The sequence below is a fragment of the Electrophorus electricus genome, chromosome 3, assembly GCF_013358815.1.
Source record: "Electrophorus electricus isolate fEleEle1 chromosome 3, fEleEle1.pri, whole genome shotgun sequence".
Lineage (NCBI taxonomy): Eukaryota > Metazoa > Chordata > Actinopteri > Gymnotiformes > Gymnotidae > Electrophorus > Electrophorus electricus.
Genome location: NC_049537.1, coordinates 2,790,803 through 2,814,000, shown reverse-complemented (window position 1 = coordinate 2,814,000; position 23,198 = coordinate 2,790,803). Strand labels below are relative to the sequence as shown.

The 23,198-nt window shown below is 46.6% G+C and overlaps 1 protein-coding gene across 1 annotated transcript in view; it reads left to right on the top strand.

Moving 5' to 3' along the window:
• The window catches only part of hs2st1b (heparan sulfate 2-O-sulfotransferase 1b), a 54,565-nt gene extending 35,777 nt beyond the window's left edge, over positions 1–18,788 (top strand). The window contains exons 2-7 of the mRNA XM_035524693.1: positions 13,697–13,935; positions 15,062–15,147; positions 15,660–15,798; positions 15,867–15,964; positions 16,162–16,319; positions 17,072–18,788. Of these exons, the coding sequence (XP_035380586.1) occupies positions 13,697–13,935; positions 15,062–15,147; positions 15,660–15,798; positions 15,867–15,964; positions 16,162–16,319; positions 17,072–17,298 (947 nt within the window). The 3' untranslated portion in view covers positions 17,299–18,788. The remainder of the gene's footprint in view (positions 1–13,696; positions 13,936–15,061; positions 15,148–15,659; positions 15,799–15,866; positions 15,965–16,161; positions 16,320–17,071) is intronic.
• Positions 18,789–23,198: the final 4,410 nt, after the last annotated feature.

Genomic DNA, 23,198 nt, shown 5'->3' with positions numbered 1-23,198 from the left:
GCCTGGAGGAAGACAGCAGAGGCTTCTCCAGCCAGGATGTGAATACCCCCCACAGCTCTAATTAGTCCCTGAGACCTCTCCCGCCGGCCGGGATTGCAGCATCCTTCTGTCTGCGCCGGCCACCACCTATCCTTCATCCTCCGTTGATCTCTCAATCACGTGCCCCGCTTCCGCAGGTGCCTTCGCCTGTCTGTTCGAGGAAGACTTGGCACGGCCTTCGTCCTGCTCCCTCCCAGAGGTGGTCATAAAGGGATGCACATCAGCATAAAACCAACCTCCCAACCCTGCTAATCCCAGTATGTGTCTAGGCTCCCCACAACAGTACAGCCGCTCCACCAGTGGTGAACTGTTCACACAGGGCAGGTGTACTCTCACAGAGAGGTGGAACCCGATGTGAAGGGGCACCTAATATGGTCGTGCTGTCGTAGTTTCAATGTGTAGAATGTTCGTACATGCTTTTATGTTCACCGTGGTTGTAAAAAGTGGGTTGCCGTAGCTTTTCTGCCTGCTTGACCCATTCTCTGACCTCTCCTCTCTCAACAAGACTTTTCCGTGGTCCAAAGCTTCCCTGGCGGGTGGCTAACACAGACGATGTGACGTTTGGCCTATAGACTGTACACTTCTGAAGTGTTTCTAATAAAGTGCTGTTTCTACTAGTATTTTATTTATTTATTTTTTTTTGCTTTTACTGAAAGGTCACTGAAGTTAAGCGCGAGCGCATTTTTCAACCCTGTTTAATATTTTAGTGTTCGGTCATATGAATAACAGGTTACTTCATGGCGAGGACCTTCCATATAACATTTTCAGTTCCTGCTATAAGCCAGCGATTGGTGATTTAATCCAAAAGCAATTTTTTAAATTTATTTTTTGCTTGGAATGATTTGATTTAGTAAACCCCAGTGCAATTCAATAACTGCTTCAAAATTCAATATATGTGCTAGATACCTAAAATAATCTTACAATGTCTATAACCTTGCAAAGGAAAGATGAACCGTCCCACAAAGCAGATCATCATTGCATTCTCAGATTCATATCTGCGACATATTCCTACAATTCAGGTGGCACGGTAGTGCAAAAAGTACCTTGATTTCAGAGCTTGCTTAGCCAAAAGTACTTCATCATCCTTGGGATAAGTAGCCAGTCTACCATGTGTGCGATTTGGGGTGTCACCAGAAAATCGGTGAAGACGATGAGAGATTTATGTAATAAACTGTGTAATCATCTTCCTCGGGGGCTGGTGGAATGATCTCGAAGTTCAGCTGGCAGGGATAATGTGCCGTTATTCTCTTCACACTTTTATTGTCTCACTCTTACTGCTGGAGAATAAACCGCAACTTGTTTGAACTTTTTCATTAGCGCCGTTCTGATATGATTTGAACTTTTTCATTAGCACCGTTCCGGTATGATTTTCACAATTAATGTTCCATGTGAATCCTCATCTTTTTTTTCATTATCTTTGCGCACTCAAATATCTTATTTAATTTGATTTATTTTTTTTAATAAGAGCTTTGTGGTTTGAGAGGCACGTTCCTAATCGTGCTGCTTGTAATTGAGTGAATGGGAAATCCGCTGTTTGCTTTCAGCAGGTCAAGGGATTAATTCTCACAGATTTGGCTTTTGCTGCATAATTAAAAGGCTCCCTGGCTGGGATTCACGGAGGTCGCCCGGGTGCCGAGATTCAGAGCGAGGCTGCTTCTTGAGGCTCCTCCAGAAGCCGTGAGAGTCACATGGCGCTGTCCACCGAAGCCTGGAGAGGATGGCAGGTTGTGAAGGTGGGAAAACCTTCCAATCCATGCTACATTTGACAAAAGGTAGTTTGGCTACGTTCTTAAATTTTGAGAACAGAAGTGAAGCAGTATGCATCTTAACTGCTGTTGTTCGAGACCACTTTACTTTTGTGTTGCAGCTACATATGGGGGGGGTGGGGTGGACAGAACTAGGTTACAGTGCAGTCCCGTATCTTCTGCATACCTGAGGCGTCTCAGGAATAACCCCCACACAGATGAAAACTTCGTACTAGACCCCATGTCTTGCACACATGCATAGAGAGAAAGTCTGCTGTCAGCAAGTTAAAGGCCCTGTGAGGCACTCTAGTTTCCTGAGTCAGGGGTGTGTGGGTGTGGGTGTATGTGGGTGAAGGTGAGCACAGGGCCAGGAACACAGGCTCCTGCAGGAACTAGTCTTGGAGCTTCCTTACATTTTGTACTTACTGAAGTTGTAAGCTATTGTATTTAGTCAATATAGCACCTATAATTAGTGCTATTATTATTATTATTATTATTATTATTAATATTATTAATATATACATACAGTGGGAGACTATTTCATCTGGCTGTGTAGATGCAGTTCAGGTCCTCCACTGATCTGATTTGAAGGTTCATGACCCAACTGAAGGCTCATTCTGTGCTTGACTCTCCTGAGGGGTGTGCGCGCATATATATATATATAAAAATATATATATATATAAAATAAATAAATAAATAAATATAAATATATATATATATATATATATATATATATATATATATATATATATATATATATATATAAAATATAAAATTGTACACGAAAACTAATTCCAAGTTGAGTAAGAAGGCCTGACGAGCTGTCTCTGTCTAATTTTAGTTTGCCTCTGTTTAATTTTGTAGAACATTTAACTACTTTTAAGAATTTTGGTCAGCTTTTTTAATTCGGATCAACTCTTAAAGCCTAAAATGAAGTGTTTGTAGTCAGATTTGAACCTGAGAAGTTTTGCACATCCATCTGATCCCTTATTATAGAATTCTATGAAATACTATTGATTACAGTTACCTTAGAATCTGTATCACTCTCTAGTACATCAGGTACTAGAATTTATCTTGGCATATTTGGACAGTGGTGCATGGGTACCTTTTATCATGATTCACGTTACAGATAAATACACATGACAGTCAATAGCAAAACACAATTCATGTTTTATGCAATTCTATACACGCAAATACAGAAAAGTGAAGCACAGGTGGGGGGGAAAAAAAACAAACTAGCAGTAAGTCACTAAAGTTCTAAAATGACTGAAGATGTGTGAGGGACATCAGCAATCATACTAGTTTTCAGCTGATGTGAGAGAAGCTACCGAAGCACAGCCGGCGTCCAGGCTGTGGGGCTGTGGATTGGTGCAGCTTGGCAAGAGATGGAATGCTGCAGCTGGCGACTGGCTCCACGGGCTTTGTGATTGGCCCCAGTTGGTGTTTGGAACGTGCGGAGGCAGAGCCTAACCATACCGCGGCAGAGACGGCCACTCCTTCCACAACACGTCTGTAGAACCGCATGAAAGAGGCATGACGCTGAGTTTCTGGAGTTGTCTCAAAAACACACTTATCAGGTAGTTGCTCACTCCACTAATGAATCAGCAAGGCATTGGAAGGTTGCTAATTGAGATGCTAATGAGGAAAGCAGAGACATGCCCTCCACATGTCCCTCAGTTGTCCAGGTGGCAACATCCAGACGCCACTCTTCTTAACAATACTTTTTTTGGTTATTCCAGACTTTGCCTTGAACGTTCAATCGTCTGAGGAGCACAGATGACCATCACACCACTGAACACCAGGGAATGTCCTGAGTGAATGGCTGATGAAGGATTCTCCAGTACCTTTCCATGTCTGAGCTGGGCCAGATCTGAGTGGCTCTTGGCGAGACTAATCACGGCCCGCTCCACACATGACGGTTTAGCGCAGCACCACAGCACCGGAGCTGAGAACGCCGTGCTTTGTGTGAGGCTCTTTGTTTCCTGGAGAACCGTTTTCAAACAGCCCTTGTCAGGATTTGATTGCAATGCCCAGCTTGTCTCTTAACCCTCAAGGCACAGTACTGAGGAATCAATACTTTTGATTGACTTTCCCCTTTTCCCACCACTCCAAGTGGAGGGAACAGCTCTTTCTTTTACTGCTCTTATGGGGGCCTTTTGCAACTCACTTCCTCAAACTAGCTTTAACAGAGGGGAGATGAAAGGATAACGACTGTTGGTTCTCACAGAGTGAGGTACTATTAATAGTCATGCAGACGGTCCTTATGCAATTGTTTTCTGAGGCCCAGTAATTCTGCCGTTCTCAGACCAAAGCCAAACCAAAAGTACTTCGGCGCTCGCTGTGTGCGGCGCCTCCTGTGGCCGATTGCGCCCGCGTGAGGCTTTGTCCGACTCGTCCGGTGGGATAGCTGAAGGGAGCGATGTCTCTTTCACCTGCCCCGCAGTGGTGTGTTAATGGTGTGTGCCCAGCAGGGCCAGCGCTGCCGGAAACACAGCGAGGGGAAAACTGCAGGGACTGCGGAGTTTTGATCCTTGTCGTCGGTGAACTTTGGCAGGACAGGCTGGCACAAACAGGAAACACTGCGGTCAGGAAATCGTGGACTACAGGAAGAGGTTCTAAATGAGAGCATTCAAAGTGATGCTATTTTACTAGCTTAGGATGGTTGTTATGCTTTGGCTCTTTGGTAAAAGTATTGTGGGGTTTCCTCTTGACACTGTTCCTCAATCCTGCTCTAATTGCTGTACAATCTGTCATAAACTTGATTGTTGAATAACTGGATAATTGGATTTGGGGATAGAACATAGGATGTCCACAATCAGTGAAACTAACAAAAGAATCAAACTGGGGTGGGATTTGAGGTTGTTTTTTTCTGTCTTGCCTGGGCTCACAGTTGCCTTTTCTTGGACTTAACTGCAAACTCCAACCTAGAGGTTTTTTTTTGTTTGTTTGTTTTTTTTAACCATTTATGGTTTTGGCCGTGGTTAAAAATCTATTTGGAAAAGAGAAGGCCGTCTTGAAACTTTGTCTCGAGTGGAGTGCTGCAATTTTGCATGGATGTGATCTCACTACACATGACCGCTCACGTCAGACCGGTAGGGGCAGAGCCTTCATTCTGGGCATGCTGGGTAGGATTTAACCGGAAAGCTGCTCGACCTTCTCTGCATAGTGAAGGAGGGAGAAGGGGGAAGCCATGGTGTAGACTGCAAAGTATTTGGCCAGTGTGTGTGTGTGTCTCTCTCTCTCTCTCTCTCTCTCTCTCTCTCTCTCTCTCTCTCTCTCTCTCTCTCTCTCTCTCTCTCTCTCTCTCTCTCTCTCTCTCTCTCTCTCTCTCTCTCTCTCTCTCTCTCTCTCTCTCTCTCTCTACCCCCCATAGCCTTTACTGCCACGATTGAATTTAACTGAGAGGTGGTTTCCCTCTGCGTTATGCTCTCTAATTGAGAACAACATTTGTTGAAGGCTCATCTTGCCTGGTGACTGAACAGAGAAAGGGTTGCCATGGCTGACGGGCACGCTTGCCTGCCACCCCTGAACAGCGCGGTGAGCCTGAAAGGCGACAGGCGAGCTGCAGATTGGCAGGGGCATTTGCCGGGGCCTGCTCGGAGCTGTAGGAGTCAGCAAGTTGGCGAGATCGGGCTCCCCCCGCGAGCTAATCTCCGTACGATGGAGACGAGCCAAAGACGAGCCTAAATCCTCGCGCTGCCATGGGCTACAGCTTGCAGATAAAAGAAAAGAAAAGGTCTGAGTGGGGGAGGCAGTAGAGTTTGGTGGAACGTAAAGCCCTGGGAAATATTACCATTTAGGAAGGTGCCTAGCGCCTCATGAAGCAGTTGACTATCAGTGTTTGGTAGTGGGCTGCGTTGTGCACTCCACTGGAGCCCATTCACTCTTCTGTTGGGCTTCAACAAAAAAAGTCAGTCTCGCCGGCTCCAGCTGTTCTTTGGCTCCCCAACACGTGACGTGGTGTGTGGAGCCCTGGCGCTGGCATTGTACTGTTCATTCCTGCACTTACTTCTTAAATGTCTCTCTGTCTGCAGCCTGCGTTTGTTTTCTAGACTGCCATACTCTGGGTCTCAACTCCTCCAGAGACAACATTTGCAAGGGAAACGCTCCCTCAGTTTCTTGCATCGGTGCTGAGGGAGAACGCGCCAGCCACGGCGGCGTGGCGTTGCGCACGGGGAGGGGCAGGACTCCAGAAGATGCACGCTCTTGACACGCTTTGCCGAATGCCTCATGAATATGAAGGGAGCATCCGAATGAAAAAAGCCTCTTCCAGGGGAGTTGCGGGCTAAAGTTTCACCGCCTTTTGTTCTTGAATGAATAAATATCTCGTATCAAGACAGCAGTGGGGTGGAGTTCAGCACTGGTTCAATCTGATGAAACTGATGAAAAGCTCTCTTCTCTTGTTTGAGTTATTTCTGGCCATTTTTTGTTGTTGTTGTTTGTTCATTTACATATCTGATTTTTTATTTATTTAGTCGGTGTTCACCTGTATGTAATGGAAGCGTATCTCCAGCCTGCATGCCTAACGCTGCCACAACTCGGAGAATGATGAAACGCGGATGCAATTCCCAGACATTACTTCTATCCACGTTAAAAGAGGCGGCTCGTTCCTCTCTAAACTGCACCCTTTTCCCTTCCTGTTTAAGCTGCGATGGCCTCCTCAAGTTCTACCCCAGACACCCATATCTTTACGTGCAGGATGTAAAATTGAAACCCTCCGTTTCAGTTTTATCTAAATGTCTGTCGTCCGTGCGAAATCTTCAAAGCTGGAGGGTTTTATTTGATGAAATCCTTGCTTTGTGCAAAGGGCAGTACTGAAGCACGGGGTGCCACGTTGTCGGGGCTGAGCGTTTCGGGCTGTTGAGTTGTGGCACGGAGACATGCCACAGTGTGGGACCTTCATGCTGGTTCTTGACACCTGCCAGGTTTCTCCAAAACGCAACGCTGGCGGACGTGAACTTGGCCTCCGTGGCGAACAGGTTTTTTGTTTTATGAGCACAATCAGTAAGTATGCAGTGCTTCTCAATCATGCCTTAATGGGAGATGAGGGACGCAGCCAAATAGCTCCGTCAGGCTTTATTGAAGCGATGGCTCATGAAAGCCTGAGTTAGAGGAAGACGTTTTGCCGTGAAGATCAATGCCCGATCCTGCTCCGGTTCTAGCACACAGGAGGGGCAGCTCTCACCAAATCTTTTGTGTTCTGCGCTGAGATTGGGAGGGAATCAAGGATGGATATTCATGCCCTTGTTACTTGGATAAAACTGGCCAAGACTAGAGTTTGTGAGAACATACCATGACTTCACCAGTTAATTGGTCACGGGCTGCAGAGCAGTAACTGGTGCCAGAGAACGCTAATGATAAACAGGGAGTACAGTAGCTCACACAAAAGGACTTTGAGACACCATCTTTCTACCGCACGTCAGTCACTCTGCAACTCCGGTGGGTTTTTTTTTTTTTTTGTCTGCTTTGATATTACTTTTTTTTTTTTTTACTTTGCAGTGAGTTTGAAAAATTCCCTTGAGTGGAAACAGCCCGTGCTTTCAGAGATCTTGTGAAAAGGCTGAGCAGAGCAAGAGTGCCACTTTAACGGCAGTTGCCACATCCAGACTGTCCTCCACAGGAAACGTTTGAGCACACACCTGTGATTTCAGCTGATTTGTTATTTTTGCTCTCAGCTGTGAAATGCGGGCCTCTTAAATGCCCACTAATGGGCAGAGCTCACGCCCCAGGAAACGCTAAAAGCCGTGGGCAGGAGGGGTACACGGGCATGGCACAGTGGCGTCTGACGTTCCAGCCGGGCGGTTCTGGTGTGGAGTTGGGAAGGAAGTCAACTTGTTTGTTGCTCTAATTGGCTTCTGCAGGTCCGGGTTCCGGCTGGTCCCGACGGGGCAAGACGCGCCTGCTAACTCGGGATGGATCAGTGACACATCTGCATGTGTCTAATTATGTCAGCGGATATTCCCATGATCAGTGTACCACCAATGCACGGACAGTTCCCGTAGAGTACAGGCCACGGCGTCACTAAGAAGCGCTGCACTAAGGGAGCATGGGGGGTACGTTGATTCAGGTTTTAAATGGTTACCAGAAACTGTTGAAAGTGTTACAGAAGAATCAAGCGCCAGGTGATTATCCATCCTCTGAAACTGAAATCAGAGGCTCACAATAAATGACACTTTATGGGTGATACCTGTGAAAAATGTGAAGTCCGAATAAATAGTGAACACTGTGGAGGTGATCAAGTCTGATTAATCACTTCCTTTTACTCAGTTTTCTAATCTCATGACGCTAAACGTTGTTGTTGTTGTTGTTGTTGTTGTTGTTGTTGTTTACAAATAATCATAATCCCAAATGGCCGTTCAGTATTCGGTACTGTTACCATGTTGTGTTTTGCCTTGATTCTCTCCTTTTTATGTTGCTGTAATTAAAGACATTACTTCACATTCAGTAGGTTCTGTTTTGAGTTACTCATGTTTGCCTTCATACCAACCTCCATCCTTTAAAATGGGATATATAATTGTACATATATGATTATTCCTTAATCAATTAGACACTCATTGGACACTAATTAAACAGCTTGAAATAAAAGGGAAGCATGGATTGAGCACTTCCTGTATGATGTCATTTGGAAGTCTGACTGGACATTCTTGCATATGTCTGGATTTTTGGAGATGTATTTTATTTTCAATATGGGCGCCCATTTGTCGAGAAATGGGACTTCTTCATAACCTCGTGTCTGTGACTGTACCTTTGACTGTTTACTGAAACTCAGGACGTCTTTTGACTTGCTGTCAGTTTGGAAACCTTGAAAAAACTTGTAGATGTCCAAACAAACACTGTAGACAGACCTGAATCTAACGTTCATTAACTGAAATCTGCTTTGTTTTATTAAATATTTCACGTTACATTTGACACATTTCAACAAATGCAAAAAAATGTTTTTCCAAGATGTAGTCTACTTTAGAATACTGACTTGAAATTCAAAAATCTACCTAAATGAATAATGGCACAAATAGTTTGTCATCCTCAAGTTTATTCGGTAACATATTTATTCAGTATTTTAGTAATTTCTCTATTGTTGTAGTAGGATGGTAAGAGAGTGCTAGGGTGATGGTTTACTGAGGTAGCTTTTGTAAGTTAGTCTGTTGGGTTGTCTGAAAAATCCAACCTGTAAACATCAGAATTCTGTAGCAAAAACTTTTGTCTATTAATATGGCTTCTGTCTGTAACTTTTTATTTATCTAAAAGCCAAAGTTTCTACATATACATAAAATGTGTAATTAACTGTATCTCCAGTGTTTAAACAACACTTATTTAACACAGTGTTTTCACCTTCCTGAGTAACCTTGAAAATAACACCTTTAACACTTCAGCTCCGAAACTGCTAACACAGGGAACTTGAACATATCTGGCTCCACAGCACAATCCCCCTGTCAGTTTCCATGTGCGAACTCTGACCTTTCCCCCGTGGGCATTTTTCTCTCGCGCTGCTGTGCTTCTGACTACGTCTGCAGTGCCGTTTTTGTTAAACTAAATACTGCCAAACGTGTCACAAACAAACGCAACAACAAACATTACAGGGACGTTATGGCAGCATAACATTCCATAGCCTTGCAAAGCCTCTTTACGTCTGCACGGCTCCGAGTGTGAAGGAAAGAACCTTGAAGGAGACAGAAGTGGAAAACTGAAAGAGCGAGGAGAGAGGAGGAGTACATGACAGGAGGAAACAAGCAGGAGCAGGATCTGTGTTGTCCTTTTTGTTTTCTCCTGAGCTCATCTAGGCCATTTTGTGTCAGTAGTGTCAGTAGTCCCGCCCCCTACTTGTCATTCATCGAGTTGAACAGGGCTGTCAGCATCCGCTGTGGTTTTGCTATGCAAATGACTAAGCTGGGTTGTGATTGGTTCTGAACTACACTGCTGTGTACACTGTGTACACTGCTTCTTCTTTTTTGTTTTGTTTTTTTAAGAATAATTGACAGGCAGGACTGACTGATGCTCTGACTATGGATGTCGCTTGGCAGAGTCACTGGCAAAAGGAGGTCTGGGGTGTTTACAAGGCAAATCCAAATTCACATCCAAATTTGGTTTGAATTGGTCCTTTATGAGGGATTTGCATGTGGAATCCGCATGTAGAAAGCAGCTGGCCCTGCATTTGACCACGCCCGATTACCAAGAAGGGTGGGCATGTTCATTTGACCCCGTCCCCTTATCAAAATGGGTGGGCAGGTTTGACTCCACCCCTTTACCAAAATGGGTGGGCAGGTTCATTTGACCTTAAAGAGCTGTGAACCCTATACTAGAGTTTGTGTTTTGTATATGTATATGAATACATTTGAATATTCATACTAATCTTATATAGTACTTATAGCCGTATTTGTAGTTATAGGATTTTTACCCTGTTAACCTAATAGCTCTTATGGATGCATTTTTGTAAAATTGATCTTTGGAAATAAAGCAATTTGTTGTAGAACAAAACCATATAGCCACCATTTAGTTTTCACCATGAGTGGTCTGTCATGTTTGAGGCGATTACCAAACGGCCTGGGTGCTCTGTTAAGCACGCTGTGGGTAACCGTGGTAACAGATCAGACTACGCATGCTATCAGTACTAAGCTTGAAGTGTAATAAATTTTAAAAATTACAAATTATGGTCGTGACGACCAAGAGACAACAAACACAGTAATGAGTATTGCTGTGCCGACATGTTAAACACAAACCATTTTTTCAGTTCTGTCCTGATTTAAAATATTGTAATTGTGTTTTAGTTTGAGAGATGCAGTAATGTGTGCGTGTGCTGTTTCCTGATTACCTATTCAGGAGGGGGCTATCTTCCGCTTTTAGCCTAATTAACTCCTATCAGTCTCTGCAGGAAAATGCACAAACTTCACTTGTAATTAGGCCTCCTCTCCTCAACATCATCATCAGAGGGTAAATCACCTGGAAATGTGTTTGTGGCGGAGAGTGAGAAGGTTGTTTTTCCTAATTAAGCTCACACACCTAAGCATGCTGGTTGGTCTAGAAGAACGCACACACACAGATGCACGTGCACATGCACACACACACACACACACTTTCTGTTTCCTCACCACATTGCATTCAAAGATGTATTTTTCCTTCTTTTCTATCTACGCAGAGTAAATGAGACAAAGGAAAGATGGAGCGAGCAAAGTAAAGCAGTCAAACAAATAGGGGTAGTAGAGAGAGATTTAGAGAGAGAGATTGAGACGTAGCTGAGCAGCAGTATTGGACAGCTGAGTCAGTGGCGTACCAGGACTCGCACCTCAGCTCGGGTTGCACCCACAGCTCTCTGCCCATCCTGCGCTGTGCTGCATGGGGGAGGAGCTACAGGCCGTGGTTGCCATGGAGCCGGGATAGGATCCTCATGGGCAGCCGACGGCTCAGACGGAAGTCTGTCGCAGACTGAGATTGATGCATGGAGGCTTGTTAAGGGTTGATCAATATTTTAAGATGGTTATTTTATGCACTGGCGAGTGTGTGCTTCAGAAGACGGATGTGTCTATTACTGGCCTGAGCTCGGGGTAATTGCCGTGCTGGGAGAGAGAAAGGGACCAAGCAGCAAATGATATTGATGGATGGTGGCAAAAAGCCTTCGTCATACTTTATGGCGTTTGTATAAGTGTGTGTCGTCGCACATGCGCGCTAAAATGCCACACATGCATTCCATCTGTCCAGAGCGTGGTCTACTTAACACACTTAAACGGCTCTCATTGCATGCCACGCATTTTTGTTTGTTTTTTTGTCCTAAATTAGACCGTTTCAATAGAAACTGACAAATGGTTGTGGCCTAAGAAATGTGCCGCCAACGCGCTGCAAAATTAGCAGGAAAAAAAGTAACGTTTGAACGCATTTCCTCGGTCCCCGAAAACAGACGAACGGAAAAGCGACGGTTAACCGGAGGCGTACGGCGAGAGCGCGCGCGCGCGCGCGCACAAAAGACAGAACGAACGCATTCATGCGCGCGCACGCGCGTGTTCCGACTCGGTGCCCGCTGACGCGGCGCTCGGGGTTCCTTAGTGAGCGAGCAGCCCGCCAGTGCTCGTGAATGCGCTCGTGACGGCGGCTAAAGTGCGCGTGGCTTTGTTTGAGGCGATGCAGCTCCTCTGCTGTTGATATTTTAATTAAAAAAGAAAAGAAAAAAAAAAGGGCGTCCTTCACACAGGCCGGGCTTGGCGCGCGCGTTAGGCCGGCCCCAGTATGAACGTTGAGGAAAAATGACCGATCTCCCTAGAGTTTGCCCTTATGGTGGCTCCCAGCGTCTGATGCCATGAAACATCGGAATTGTCCAGAGCAAATAAAGACCGCTGGTTTCAAGCATGTTCACACGTGGTTCACTTGTGCGTTTTGAATCATTTAAATCAGTACCGGCCTTGGGAGATTTTTGTTTTGTTTTTTTTTGGGGGGGGGGGTCCTTGTTTTATCAAAAGGCAGTTAAATGAGACATATGAGTCCCCACCATGCACTCAGTGTGAGTTCCTGGACACCGTGGAGCCTCATCGGCGAGGCTCAGATGAGAAGTATATGCTGCTCTTTAAAGTGAGTGTGGTGAGATATGTGGACGCTTGTCCCAGTGCAGGGATTTGTGACGCAGCACGTAGGATGCTGTTCCAATCCTGGCAAAGAACGATTTTAAAATGCAGAAATGTGTGTTTAGTTCAAATAAGCTGCAGTTTCTATATATATATATATATATATATATATATATATATTATATATATATAATATATATATATATATATATATATATAAAATGTATACAGCTTTTTTCACCACTCGTGTTGCACAAGCCTAAGTGCAAATGTCTCCTACGTGTTCTGTGAAGGAGAGACAGTAGAACCGTGCTCACGTGCACACACGTCTTTGCGTGGTGCTCGTGTTCCTGCAGTCATCTTGTAGGTGTTGCAAGTTCCTCTTGGCATGGCCCTGTGCGCCCTGTTCCTCGTGGACGTTGTCCTCAGCTGGTGGAGTCCTTTATACCCAACAGAAGCTTGTTAATTAGGCCTGGTAATGACCATCTCCAGCGAGGCAACAGCAACCTTTAGAAGCCACTCATCAGCCCCAGAGGAGCCATGCGAAGCTCTTTAGTGTTGATGTCAGCAGGACTCCCGAGGTTCCCTGGGCTGCGGGAGCCACTATGGCACCATGCGCTCTGGCTCGGGTTACAGGCTTAATGAAACGAGAGGCATCATGGGTAGCTGTGCGCGGCAGCCTTCCCTGACCACCAATAAATGTCCATCTTAAATCAACAGTTTAGGAAATTCATGGCACAGCCTTTTCCAACTGTTGATGTTTCAGCAAAGCGGAACACGTTCTCTCACCGGCTAAGTGCTTGTTGGAGCCGTACACCTCGGAAAACTGGTCTTTCGCCACAAGTGTATCTGTTGTGTTCTTAACCACATGCATTATTGCGACGATGCGGTTTTGGAGAAGGTTTAGGGTGCGGCTGCTGCGTGTTGGCGTTCTCTTAGGCGTTATATATCATACTCGCACACAAAAAAAAGCGCACAAACACCGTAACCCGTGAGGGGGATTTTCAACTGTACTGCTTGCCCAGTTACGAATTACCAGGGCAGCTGGGATGGGATGATTTACACCAGCGTGTGTTGCAAAAGCCCCTTTGACAACTTAATGCATCCAAACAACTTATTACTCCTTGGTGGTGAAGTCTGTAAAAAGGAGCGGTGGGGTTTGGGCCATGACTCGCAGGCCGTTCAGCCGGAAGAGCCACCGCCGTCTGCTTGATTTCCGCTTGTTGTTTTTCCATTACCGGAGCCGCTGGTCGAGGCTCCGCCGGTTGAGTAGGGTTTGATTAGATCGGCAGGCGTTTGAGGTTTTGTGCCCTGTTCCTTTCTATGAGTGTGTTTTATTTAGTACAGCTCTCTCCGTCTGTCTCTCAGAGCGCACTATAGCCAGGCACGAGGTGCGGGAGGTGGAGCAGAGACAGGCACACGACCTCGTCCGAGAGACACCAGCGCCGGACGACCTTGACGAGCTCGTTATCATCTACAACCGCGTGCCCAAGACGGCCAGCACCTCCTTCACCAACATTGCCTATGACCTGTGCTCCAGGAACCACTTCCATGTCCTGCACATCAACACCACCAAGAACAACCCTGTCATGTCCCTGCAGGACCAGGTGAGCAGAGGCTGCCTCCGAAAAGCCTGCTGTGAGGCGAGGCAGGACAGGCTGGAGTTGGTGCCCGAGAAAATGCAGAAGAACAAAAATCGCAATGCTCTCAGCCACAGTACCAGGCTGGAGTCTGATTAAGACTGTGACTCGCATACTCACTCAAATCAGTTGGATATTCAAATATAATCACACATTTCAATGCACTCACTCAACTATGCTCACACAGACAGTGTGTGAATGTATGGAATGCACGAAAGTGTGTTGTTGTTTATGGGGTTTTTGTGTGTGTGTCTGTGGATTTGAGTATATGGCGGTATTTTGAGTGTAATGGTGTGTGAGTGTGTATATGCATTCGACTTTGTTCCTATGGCCTTGGTGCTTACGTCACGGCCACGCTCGGAGACCGGTACGAGCTGCAGGTTTGTCGGACGCGGCTGACGTGCAGTGGCAGGTGCAGACCGCCATGCCAGTTGCAGCACGTACGTTGAACTGCTGCGTGCTCATGGCCTGCGAAGTAAAAAAAAAAAAAGTCAGGTAAAATTGGTTTGAATCCTGCTGGTGTAATAGCAGATCCTTTTAAATGGACCCCCCCCACCAATTTGTGCCCCCCTGTGCCATTCCACTCAATCTAGAGGGTTGAGTGGCAGTGAGTGTCATAGGAGGGTGCACCATAGAAATCAGCACTGGTTGGTGTGTGTGTGTGTGTGTGTGTGTGTGTGCGTGCTTGCATTTGTATTCACGTCACCACCAACTGGAACACAGAAAATAAATGCCTCGGAGCAAAAGAGGAAGGTGATATTTGTTGGTGCCTTTGCCAAGGTAATATGTAGTGTGGGTGTCGAACTGCCCCCCCCCCCCACACACACACACACACACGCGTGCGCGCACACACACACCAGGAGTCCTGCCAGAGGCTGGAACAGGAGGTGGAGCAATAGATGTCTCGGAGAAAAAATAGTTTGGCTGGGGGGTTTTGTGTATGTGTTTTGTTTTTAAGAGTTATACAGGTTTCTTATAAAGTCGTACACACTGCACATTCTGGCTTCACTTTACTGTTGCCACAATCCCATAAAATGAAGTTTATGTATTTTAATATGTGAGGTGTGTGTGTGTGTGTGTGTGTGTTTTGCAGGTGAGGTTTGTGAGGAATGTGACTTCATGGACGGAGATGAAACCAGGGTTTTACCATGGCCATGTGGCATACCTGGACTTCTCGAAGTGAGTCGCTGTCCCGTGCTTGGTTTGTCCGCATCCTGCCCCGTGTGCGCGTGTGTTGGGAGGGGTATGCGGGTGTATCCCACTGCTCTGTTGCGTGTCCTTCAGGGCGTTAGGCAGGAGCTCAGTGGGCTGCTCTCATTGATCCTAATGCAGATCCTGAGAGTAATGCAGAGGCTTGGTGCTGCTGCACTGCTGAATGAATCTGGCATTTAGAACATCAGAACAGGGCCATGGTAGCTCACCGAAGGGATGGGCTTTGTTTTTAGGGAGCATTGCTGCCCCCTAGTGGCCGGAGGAGGGGCTTGCCTTAACTTTAAACTTCAACTTTAAACCTTTAACTTTCTGATTAGTGTTAGCAATCAGAATTTTTAAAAACAGAAAATGTTTAATATAGTAAAGACCAGAAATTAGTACATCTTGTAAACGTCACATTTTCCTGCTGTAAATGTGTGTGGTGTAGTGTACTGTATATTTCCTCCTACATATTTCTTTAACCGTGTTCTGCGCTGCAGATTTGGAGTACGGGCCAAGCCCATCTATATCAACGTTGTGCGCGACCCCATCGAGCGCCTGGTCTCCTATTACTACTTCCTGCGCTTCGGAGATGACTACAGGCCAGGCCTGAGGCGGAGGAAGCAGGGGGATAAAAAAGTGAGCAGAGGGAGAGGGAGAGAGAAATTGGAAGGTGTTTTTTTTGTAAATTTGTGGGTGTGTTTCAGACCTTCGATGAGTGCGTCACGTCTGGGGGATCTGACTGTGCTCCAGAGAAGCTCTGGCTGCAGATCCCGTTCTTCTGTGGCCATTACTCCGAGTGCTGGTGGGTGGAGCATTTATTTATTTAGTTTTTTTTCCCCCGTGGCCATTACTCTGAACGCTAGCGGGTGGAGCAAAGGCCTCCCCTCCCCACCCCACGCCACGCCACGCAATGCTCTCTTTTCTCAACCTTTTTGTGAAGTACAAATGATCGTGAAGCACACACTCCCGTGTGGGCCCCCGTGCTTCTGTCTGATTCAGGAACGTGGGCAGTCGCTGGGCTCTGGAGCAGGCCAAGCTGAACCTGGTGAACGAGTACCTGCTGGTGGGCGTGACGGAGGAGCTGGAGGACTTCATCATGATGCTGGAGGCTGCACTGCCCCGCTTCTTTAGAGGAGCCGCTGACCTCTACCGCACAGGTCTACACACACACACACACACACACACACACACACACGTGCACACACACAATAAGAAGAATAGGTTAAATTTATATAGCAACTTTCACAGAATCCCAAGGTCGCTTTACAAACATGGTGAATGGAAACACTGAGAAAAGAGGGTTGAGGATCTGAGCTGAGTCTTGCAGGCAGTGGTAGAAGAGGAGGAGTGTACAGCTGTAGGAAGGGACTTAGAGTGTAGGTGCCCCTACACACAGGTGGACAGCCTAACCCTGGAACATACGAGTCTAGTAATTTAAACAGTGTAAGAGGGCCAAAGGTCATGGAGTGTGTTGAAGGTTAGCAGAAGACTTTTATATCGAACGCGTTTATGTATTGGTAACCAGTCTAAGTGTTGAAGGGTCATACGCGCCGATTTCTTTGTGGGGACCAAGACTCTAACTGCAAAATTTCGTATACGCTGAAGGGGGCTGAGAGATTTAGAAGGTAAACCATAGAGAGGCGAATGGCAATAATCTAACCCAGACGTATGGAACGCGTGAACCAGGATCTCTGAGTCGTTAAGCGTCATCACAGAGTGCAGGCGGGCGATGTTGCGGAGATGAAAGTGTGTAGACTTGGTGTGTAGACACACACACACACACACACACACACACACACACACACACGGCATAAAGTCAAGTAGCAAGAAAGTAGTCACGTAAACCCACCTGCGCTCACACTCTCAACACCCCCCCCCCCCCCCCCCGCTTTCTCTCGCTCTCTCTCAGGTAAGAAGTCCCACTTGAGGAAGACGAGCGAGAAGAAGCCTCCCACTAAAGAGTCCATCTCCAAGCTTCAGCAGTCAGCCATCTGGAAGATGGAGAACGAGTTCTACGAGTTCGCGCTTGAGCAGTTCCAGTTCGTCCGAGCCCACGCTGTGCGGGAGAAAGACGGCGAGCTGTACGTACTTACTCAGAACTTCTTCTACGAGAAGATCTACCCCAAGGTGAACTGAAGCGGAGAGACGAACGCCCAGTCCACACCGAAGTCCACTTCGACCACCGTATCGTCCGTCTTACACACCGGGAGGAGCGGAGGAGATCATCTCAGGGGGCTCATACATCAGCCCCGCGGGTCAGATGGCGGAGCTTGGCTGGATGCCCCCACGCCGTATCTGACCTCCTCGGGCTGAGAACACTGGCTGCCTGCTGTATATACATGTGCTGGTTAACTAGTGCAGAGATGGAGAAGTTCAAAATGTCCCTGGTGCTCACTGGCGCCATCCCCTGGAGGGGAGAGGCCACGTTTGTCTGCTGTGGTGACCATTGAACAATTTTTAAAATCTGCAGTGCTCTGGAGAATCTGAGCCCTGTTGAAGCGTTCTCTTTTGTCAGATTTTGTGACAGCTGGGACAAATTTATCATGCACATTTTAAACAAAATAAAATACTGCAACAAGCTACAGAATTTTCATAATTTGTTTAGATTTCTGAGAGAGAGGGGGAGAGTAAACCGATGTTATGGTTTTAAAAGGGAACGTGAACCGGGTGAAGGGACTTCTCTTTTGTAGCAGGCAGTGGTACATTAAAAGCACCTTCTCGTTTTACTACCATGTTTTGTTTTCATTGTTCTTAACTTTCTCTTCTGCACTGTGTACATTTTGTTGGTTGGTTTGTTGGTTGGTTTGCGTGTTTTTAATAATAGAACTCCCTGTACAGTGTTTACAGAATTTTCGCGGAAGTATTGGAGCTCAAATAAAAGATGGTCAAATGGAACTCAGACCTGTACATATTATATTTACACAAACCTATTTAATGTAATCGGACCAAATGGTTAGAAGACAAAGTCGTAGAAGTTGAACATTTAGTGCTAGTGTGCAGACGCTAAAATAATTTGTATCTCGGAGTGAAATGATTGATGGAGAAAAACAACAAAAACTCATGGGAAATTTCATACATCTGTTTTCCTTATATATGTTTTCCTAATCCTCTTTCCATCATGCAATCCAGTGAGCGTTCTACTGAGTAAGATGAAGGTGTGGCTGATGTTATCCTCTTGGCAAGGGCTTTGTGGATCCTGGGAGGATAACCGAAGTCTTTCTGAAAAAGTGATGCCTCCAAGCTGTCGAAGGGCACTGGAGGCCTCGGAGCGAATGCTAATGGTAGCGCTGTAGTTGAATCTGCCCTAAATATAAGAGTGTTCCATACTAGGAGGGGCCAAGATGCAAAACCCTGTCGCAGCCGCCTGGAGAGACGTTGCGGCAGTAGCCCGATACCCTCGTGGTCTGCTTAGTCTCCCTGAGTGCGACACGCACACTCAAATCCCCGTTTGCTTCAGACTCGATAGTGCCTTCATGACCAAAGCTCTCGGCTTCCGTCGCCCCAACAGTTCCCAGTGCCGCTGACTTCTCCAGCCTCCACTGTTTCTGGATTTCTTTTCTTATTGTCCTGCTTGTTTTCTTGGTTGAAATGGTCTCTAATTCATTTGAAATAAATCCTGAAATCTGTGGATAGTTTGTGTTTCTTTTAGACATGGGCTAAAAGTACACTAAATCTTCACCAAAGCAGGGTGGCTGAAGGCACCTTAAAAACCAGTGAGCATGCAAAAACCATTTTACACTAATCACCTGGTGCTCAGTGGTCTACCAGCTGCATGTGCAGTCACACACCAGGGCTTCTCAGGTTTCCTGTGAACCTGTATGGTGTGTAATGTGAAGACCAAGCAGGACTGCGACTGTGCAGAATCTCAGGTTCTGCAGAGGTTTGTCCTCACCAGTAGTTGATATAACAGATTGGGCGCTGTGTGTCTTCCCATTTGACCCCTGGGTAAAAAAAACAAATACTAAGAGCTCGGGGTCTGTGAGTGCAAAAAAACTTCACAATACTTCTGCATGAGCTCTGTGACTGACTAAAATCCAGGCCCAGATTTGGGACCAGTGCAAGGACCAGTGTTCCCAATTCAACACAGCTGGTCCCATGCATCACACGATTACCAAGCTCTGTATCTGCTCATCTGGATGTTTAGTACTGTTAAGGATGAACCTCACTCGCTGCAGGCGCCCTGGGGCGTGGAGACTTCTGGAGCTCGCTGAAGGACATAAATTGAATCAAATGACGGGTGTCCGTTGGCTGGTACCGGCTGTAAATATCAGCTGATGCTTAAAAGGCTCGTGAATGAAACAGCCGTGCCACAGCTACGTGAAGTGCCGTCTGTAAGCCAGAGGATGGGTGTGCTCCCTGAGCAGTGGCCGTGCTGTTCTGGAGCAGAGCTTGTATGATGGGATTTATTGTAGACCTTGAATCGTTCTGCTGGAAGCTGTAATATTGTTTCAGGTGAACGGGCCGGTTTTATGAGGGCTCGGTTTTGACCTGCGTTATCCTGCTGAGTATGATTGGATGGTGATGAGGTAGTGGTTTGTCTGGTAAGTCACTTGGGGTTTATTTGGCTACAGGAGCATCCAGGACTTTTTAAAATTCCTTTATTCATCAAAACCAAAACTTTACTCGACTAATAATAAAAGTGAGCGTACATGATCTAAAACTGGTGCTGTCTGTGAAATCCTTGTATGAATGTATTTTTCACGCACCATTTGCAACATTCTAAAAAAGTGAAATCATAATTCATTCAAATAGTAATTCAGGAAAAAAGATCCATCTGTTTGTAACAATGTGAAATGAGTTTAGTAAAGCAGTTTAAGATGAATTGTTTTCTTAAATGCTAAAATAATAATAATAAACTCAAATTCTTCAGTTCATGGTAATAGACTCTTATTTACAAACAGGTTTTGGACATCTTTTTAGTGTAGAATTCTTTATTGTCTTTAAGCCACAGTTTTATTGGATCTCAAGGAGATATAAAACGCAAAGCCAGAGTTGTCTAAAGGGTTTAAACAGGGGATGTGACAAGGCATAGCATGCACAAGGAGAATATGCCCATCACAGAAAACACAAAACTTAACCAACCCCCCCCCCCCCCCCCCCCCCCCATTTGGTTGCAGGCGTATTGGAGCATTGTTTCATTAACCAGATGAATACAGGCTGATAAGTACTGCTTCTCAATGAAAAAAGCCGGGTTCCTGTATTGATTGTGCCTAACGAGCTTGAAGGTTAATTGGGAACGGATTGTTCTGCAGCGTCAGCCTTCGGGTTTGGACTCGCCCATCCACATTTCCCAAAAGGTGAGTTTGGATTTCTTTTATTCATATTACACAGAAGCTTTGTGGACACGTTATACATTCATTTCTCACATAATCGAGTCTGAGGCTGTTGGATTCTCAGAGCGTTGTCTCCCAGCTTGGCTTGGCCTGATGATGTATATAACCTTATGTCTGACAGCATTGGACTAACGGGTGCATTATGGCTTAATTCCCGTGACCTCATTGTCTTAAATGAACGGTGGGTCCTTGCTTTGTCCACTAGAGGGCGAGCTGCGCTTGCGGAACCCTGGCACAGATCTCAGCGTCTGCTCGGCTGGATGTGTTCAACAAGGCCCATTAATGCACCTGTACGAAGCCAAATGGGACAAACGAATGGGGCATTACCATTAAGAATACAGATTGCTCTATTAGTGTGGCACAAGCTTTCAGCTCGGGTGGTGACTATAAATAAGGCTCTTTACTCTGCCCTGGGCAATTTGTGGCTCTCTCTCAGTGCGCTTGCATAATAACACAGTGCTGTTTAATTCACTGCGAGCAAATAGTGGGGCAACGATGTGACTTTTTGTTCCAGAGGACAAGCTGTGCTTTCCTGAGATCTCTCCCCTCCAGTGACCTCTGGAAGAACAGACCTAACCTGCACCGGCCATTTCCACATCAGTCCGATAAAAGCCACGCAGCGAGCTAAACAAGCTAATTGGCATGTTTGAGTGTCCCTGTCTGGGAAAAGATTCCCTCATATTAGGCTCAAGTCTTATTAAACTGACCCTCCTCAGTAAGAAGCACTTCAGATGTGGCTGTGGGGTTGTTCCTCTGGCCTTGAAACTCAGCCCAGTTCTTTATCGGTGCCCATTACACAGTGGTACTGCGCCCACGTAAACTGCTTCTAAATCTGGAGGAAATAATGACCTCATTTAGCTAATGAAGTCTGGCTGGGTTTGACAGCCTTAACCTTTTGGAGCTGGGACAGAAGCGGACGTCTCGCCCGTGCCCGCAGGAGACGGTCCGCTGGTCCGCTGGAGGAGAGCGGGGCGCGGCGGGCCGAGTCCGCTGCTCCACAAAGCAAACAGAGCAGGCAGGAGAGGCAGCGACCCCCCGCCCTGTGGGACAGAAGGCAGGACCTGGCAGCTTTTGGCCAAAGGGAGTCATTATGCTCCTTCGGAGAGACACGTAGTATCCTGCGGAAAGGCAGCGCTCGAGGCTGGGAGCGGGGAGGAGTTCAAATGCGAGGCGAGCAGGTCTCCATCCGAATGTCGCGCTGGCCAGCTCAAAATAGCAGCTTGAGGGGGAAGAGACCATGCTGAGTAGGGAGATGGTTTGCCTTGACCCCAGGCTGTAGGGCAAATGGCACGGACATCGAAATAGCCTGACCACTCACGGTGAGTACAAGCAAAGACAAAGAGAACCAGCAGACAAGTGAGGTTTTTGTGTCTGGATTCTGTACTTGGGGCCACAGTGAGTTTTAAATGTATTTGGGCGCATGTAACTGTGCCTAATTTCAAGGTTGCCCCAGACCGCGGTTTATATTGGCTTCAGGTTGTCTGTATTTCTCGTAGCATTGTTTAGATGTCGGGGGGAGGCGACCCAACAGCCGTTTTCTTCATCGCTCACGAACTGAGCCAGAGGTAGAAACCGAACTTCCTGTCACAGCAGGAAATCCTGCGTGGGCCTTGTTTGATATCGGTGTGATTCATTCTGTTTCTAAATACTCAGCTGAGTCTCCTCTTTCACTGAAGTACAATTCTTGCCCACTCTTCTCCCCGCCGATGGCTCACGCTTCATCTCCAACTAACCTTGACCCATTTTCAGCAAACAAGCCGTTGACGCTTTGACCTTGACGAGGCCGCGTGCTCCTCCCTCTGCCCGCCTCTTCTCCCGTTCTGCTCCGTTCAGAGAGGGAGAGGCAGAGATGCAATCAGCAATTCAATTGTGGCCATTGTGGAGGTTTGCTGATGAGCTTGGCGGAGCAGATAATGGAGTAGACTTGCGTTATTCACCTGCTCTCACCCCTCCCTCCCTCTTTGTTGCTCAGGTTGGCATTGTGATGCCCTCCAGTGCCCTGACCATTGGATGAAGGCCTCTCTCGTTCTTTGTCTCTCACCCGGTCTTCTTCCTCTCCTGTTCTGCACGCCTGTGCACAACGTTAATAGCGTGAGCTTCGGAGCTCTTGAGAGCGCCTGCATTTGCCATTCGGGCGCTTCTCCTAAGCACCGGTCTGCTCTCCTCCACGCATGTCCACCACAGAGCCCAACGGGCTGCGTTTGGCTTTGTGTTTCCACTCCCTTTCGCAATAATTCAGGTAAATCAAAGCCCATCTGAGGGGGAATCGAAATACTGCACCTGAATATGAAATGTTTCACTATATGTTACCGCACGATGCATTTTCTCACTCATCCATAACGAGCGCTGACCTTCGTGAGTCTTTCCAGCCCCCAGCAGAGATGCTCTCGCGGGGGGGGGTAAGCAGCGGCGATTTTGATGGTAACTTACCGGTTGTTTCCACGTGAAGCTAATTACAGAATTTAAAACGTTGCCCGTATGTTTACCTCCAGAGTTGCCCCTATGTTCTGGAAATGCAGCGGGGCCAGTGCGGGAGAACAGAATGGAGAACTCCAGCTTAGCCTTTTCATGCACTAATGGAGAGCTAAACACCAAATACTGCCCAGCACTGTTAGTGGAAGACACGTAAGAGTCCTTTGCGTGCCATTACTGTTAAATATTACAACATTTAGAAGCGTTATAACAACACTATTGCATGCGTGC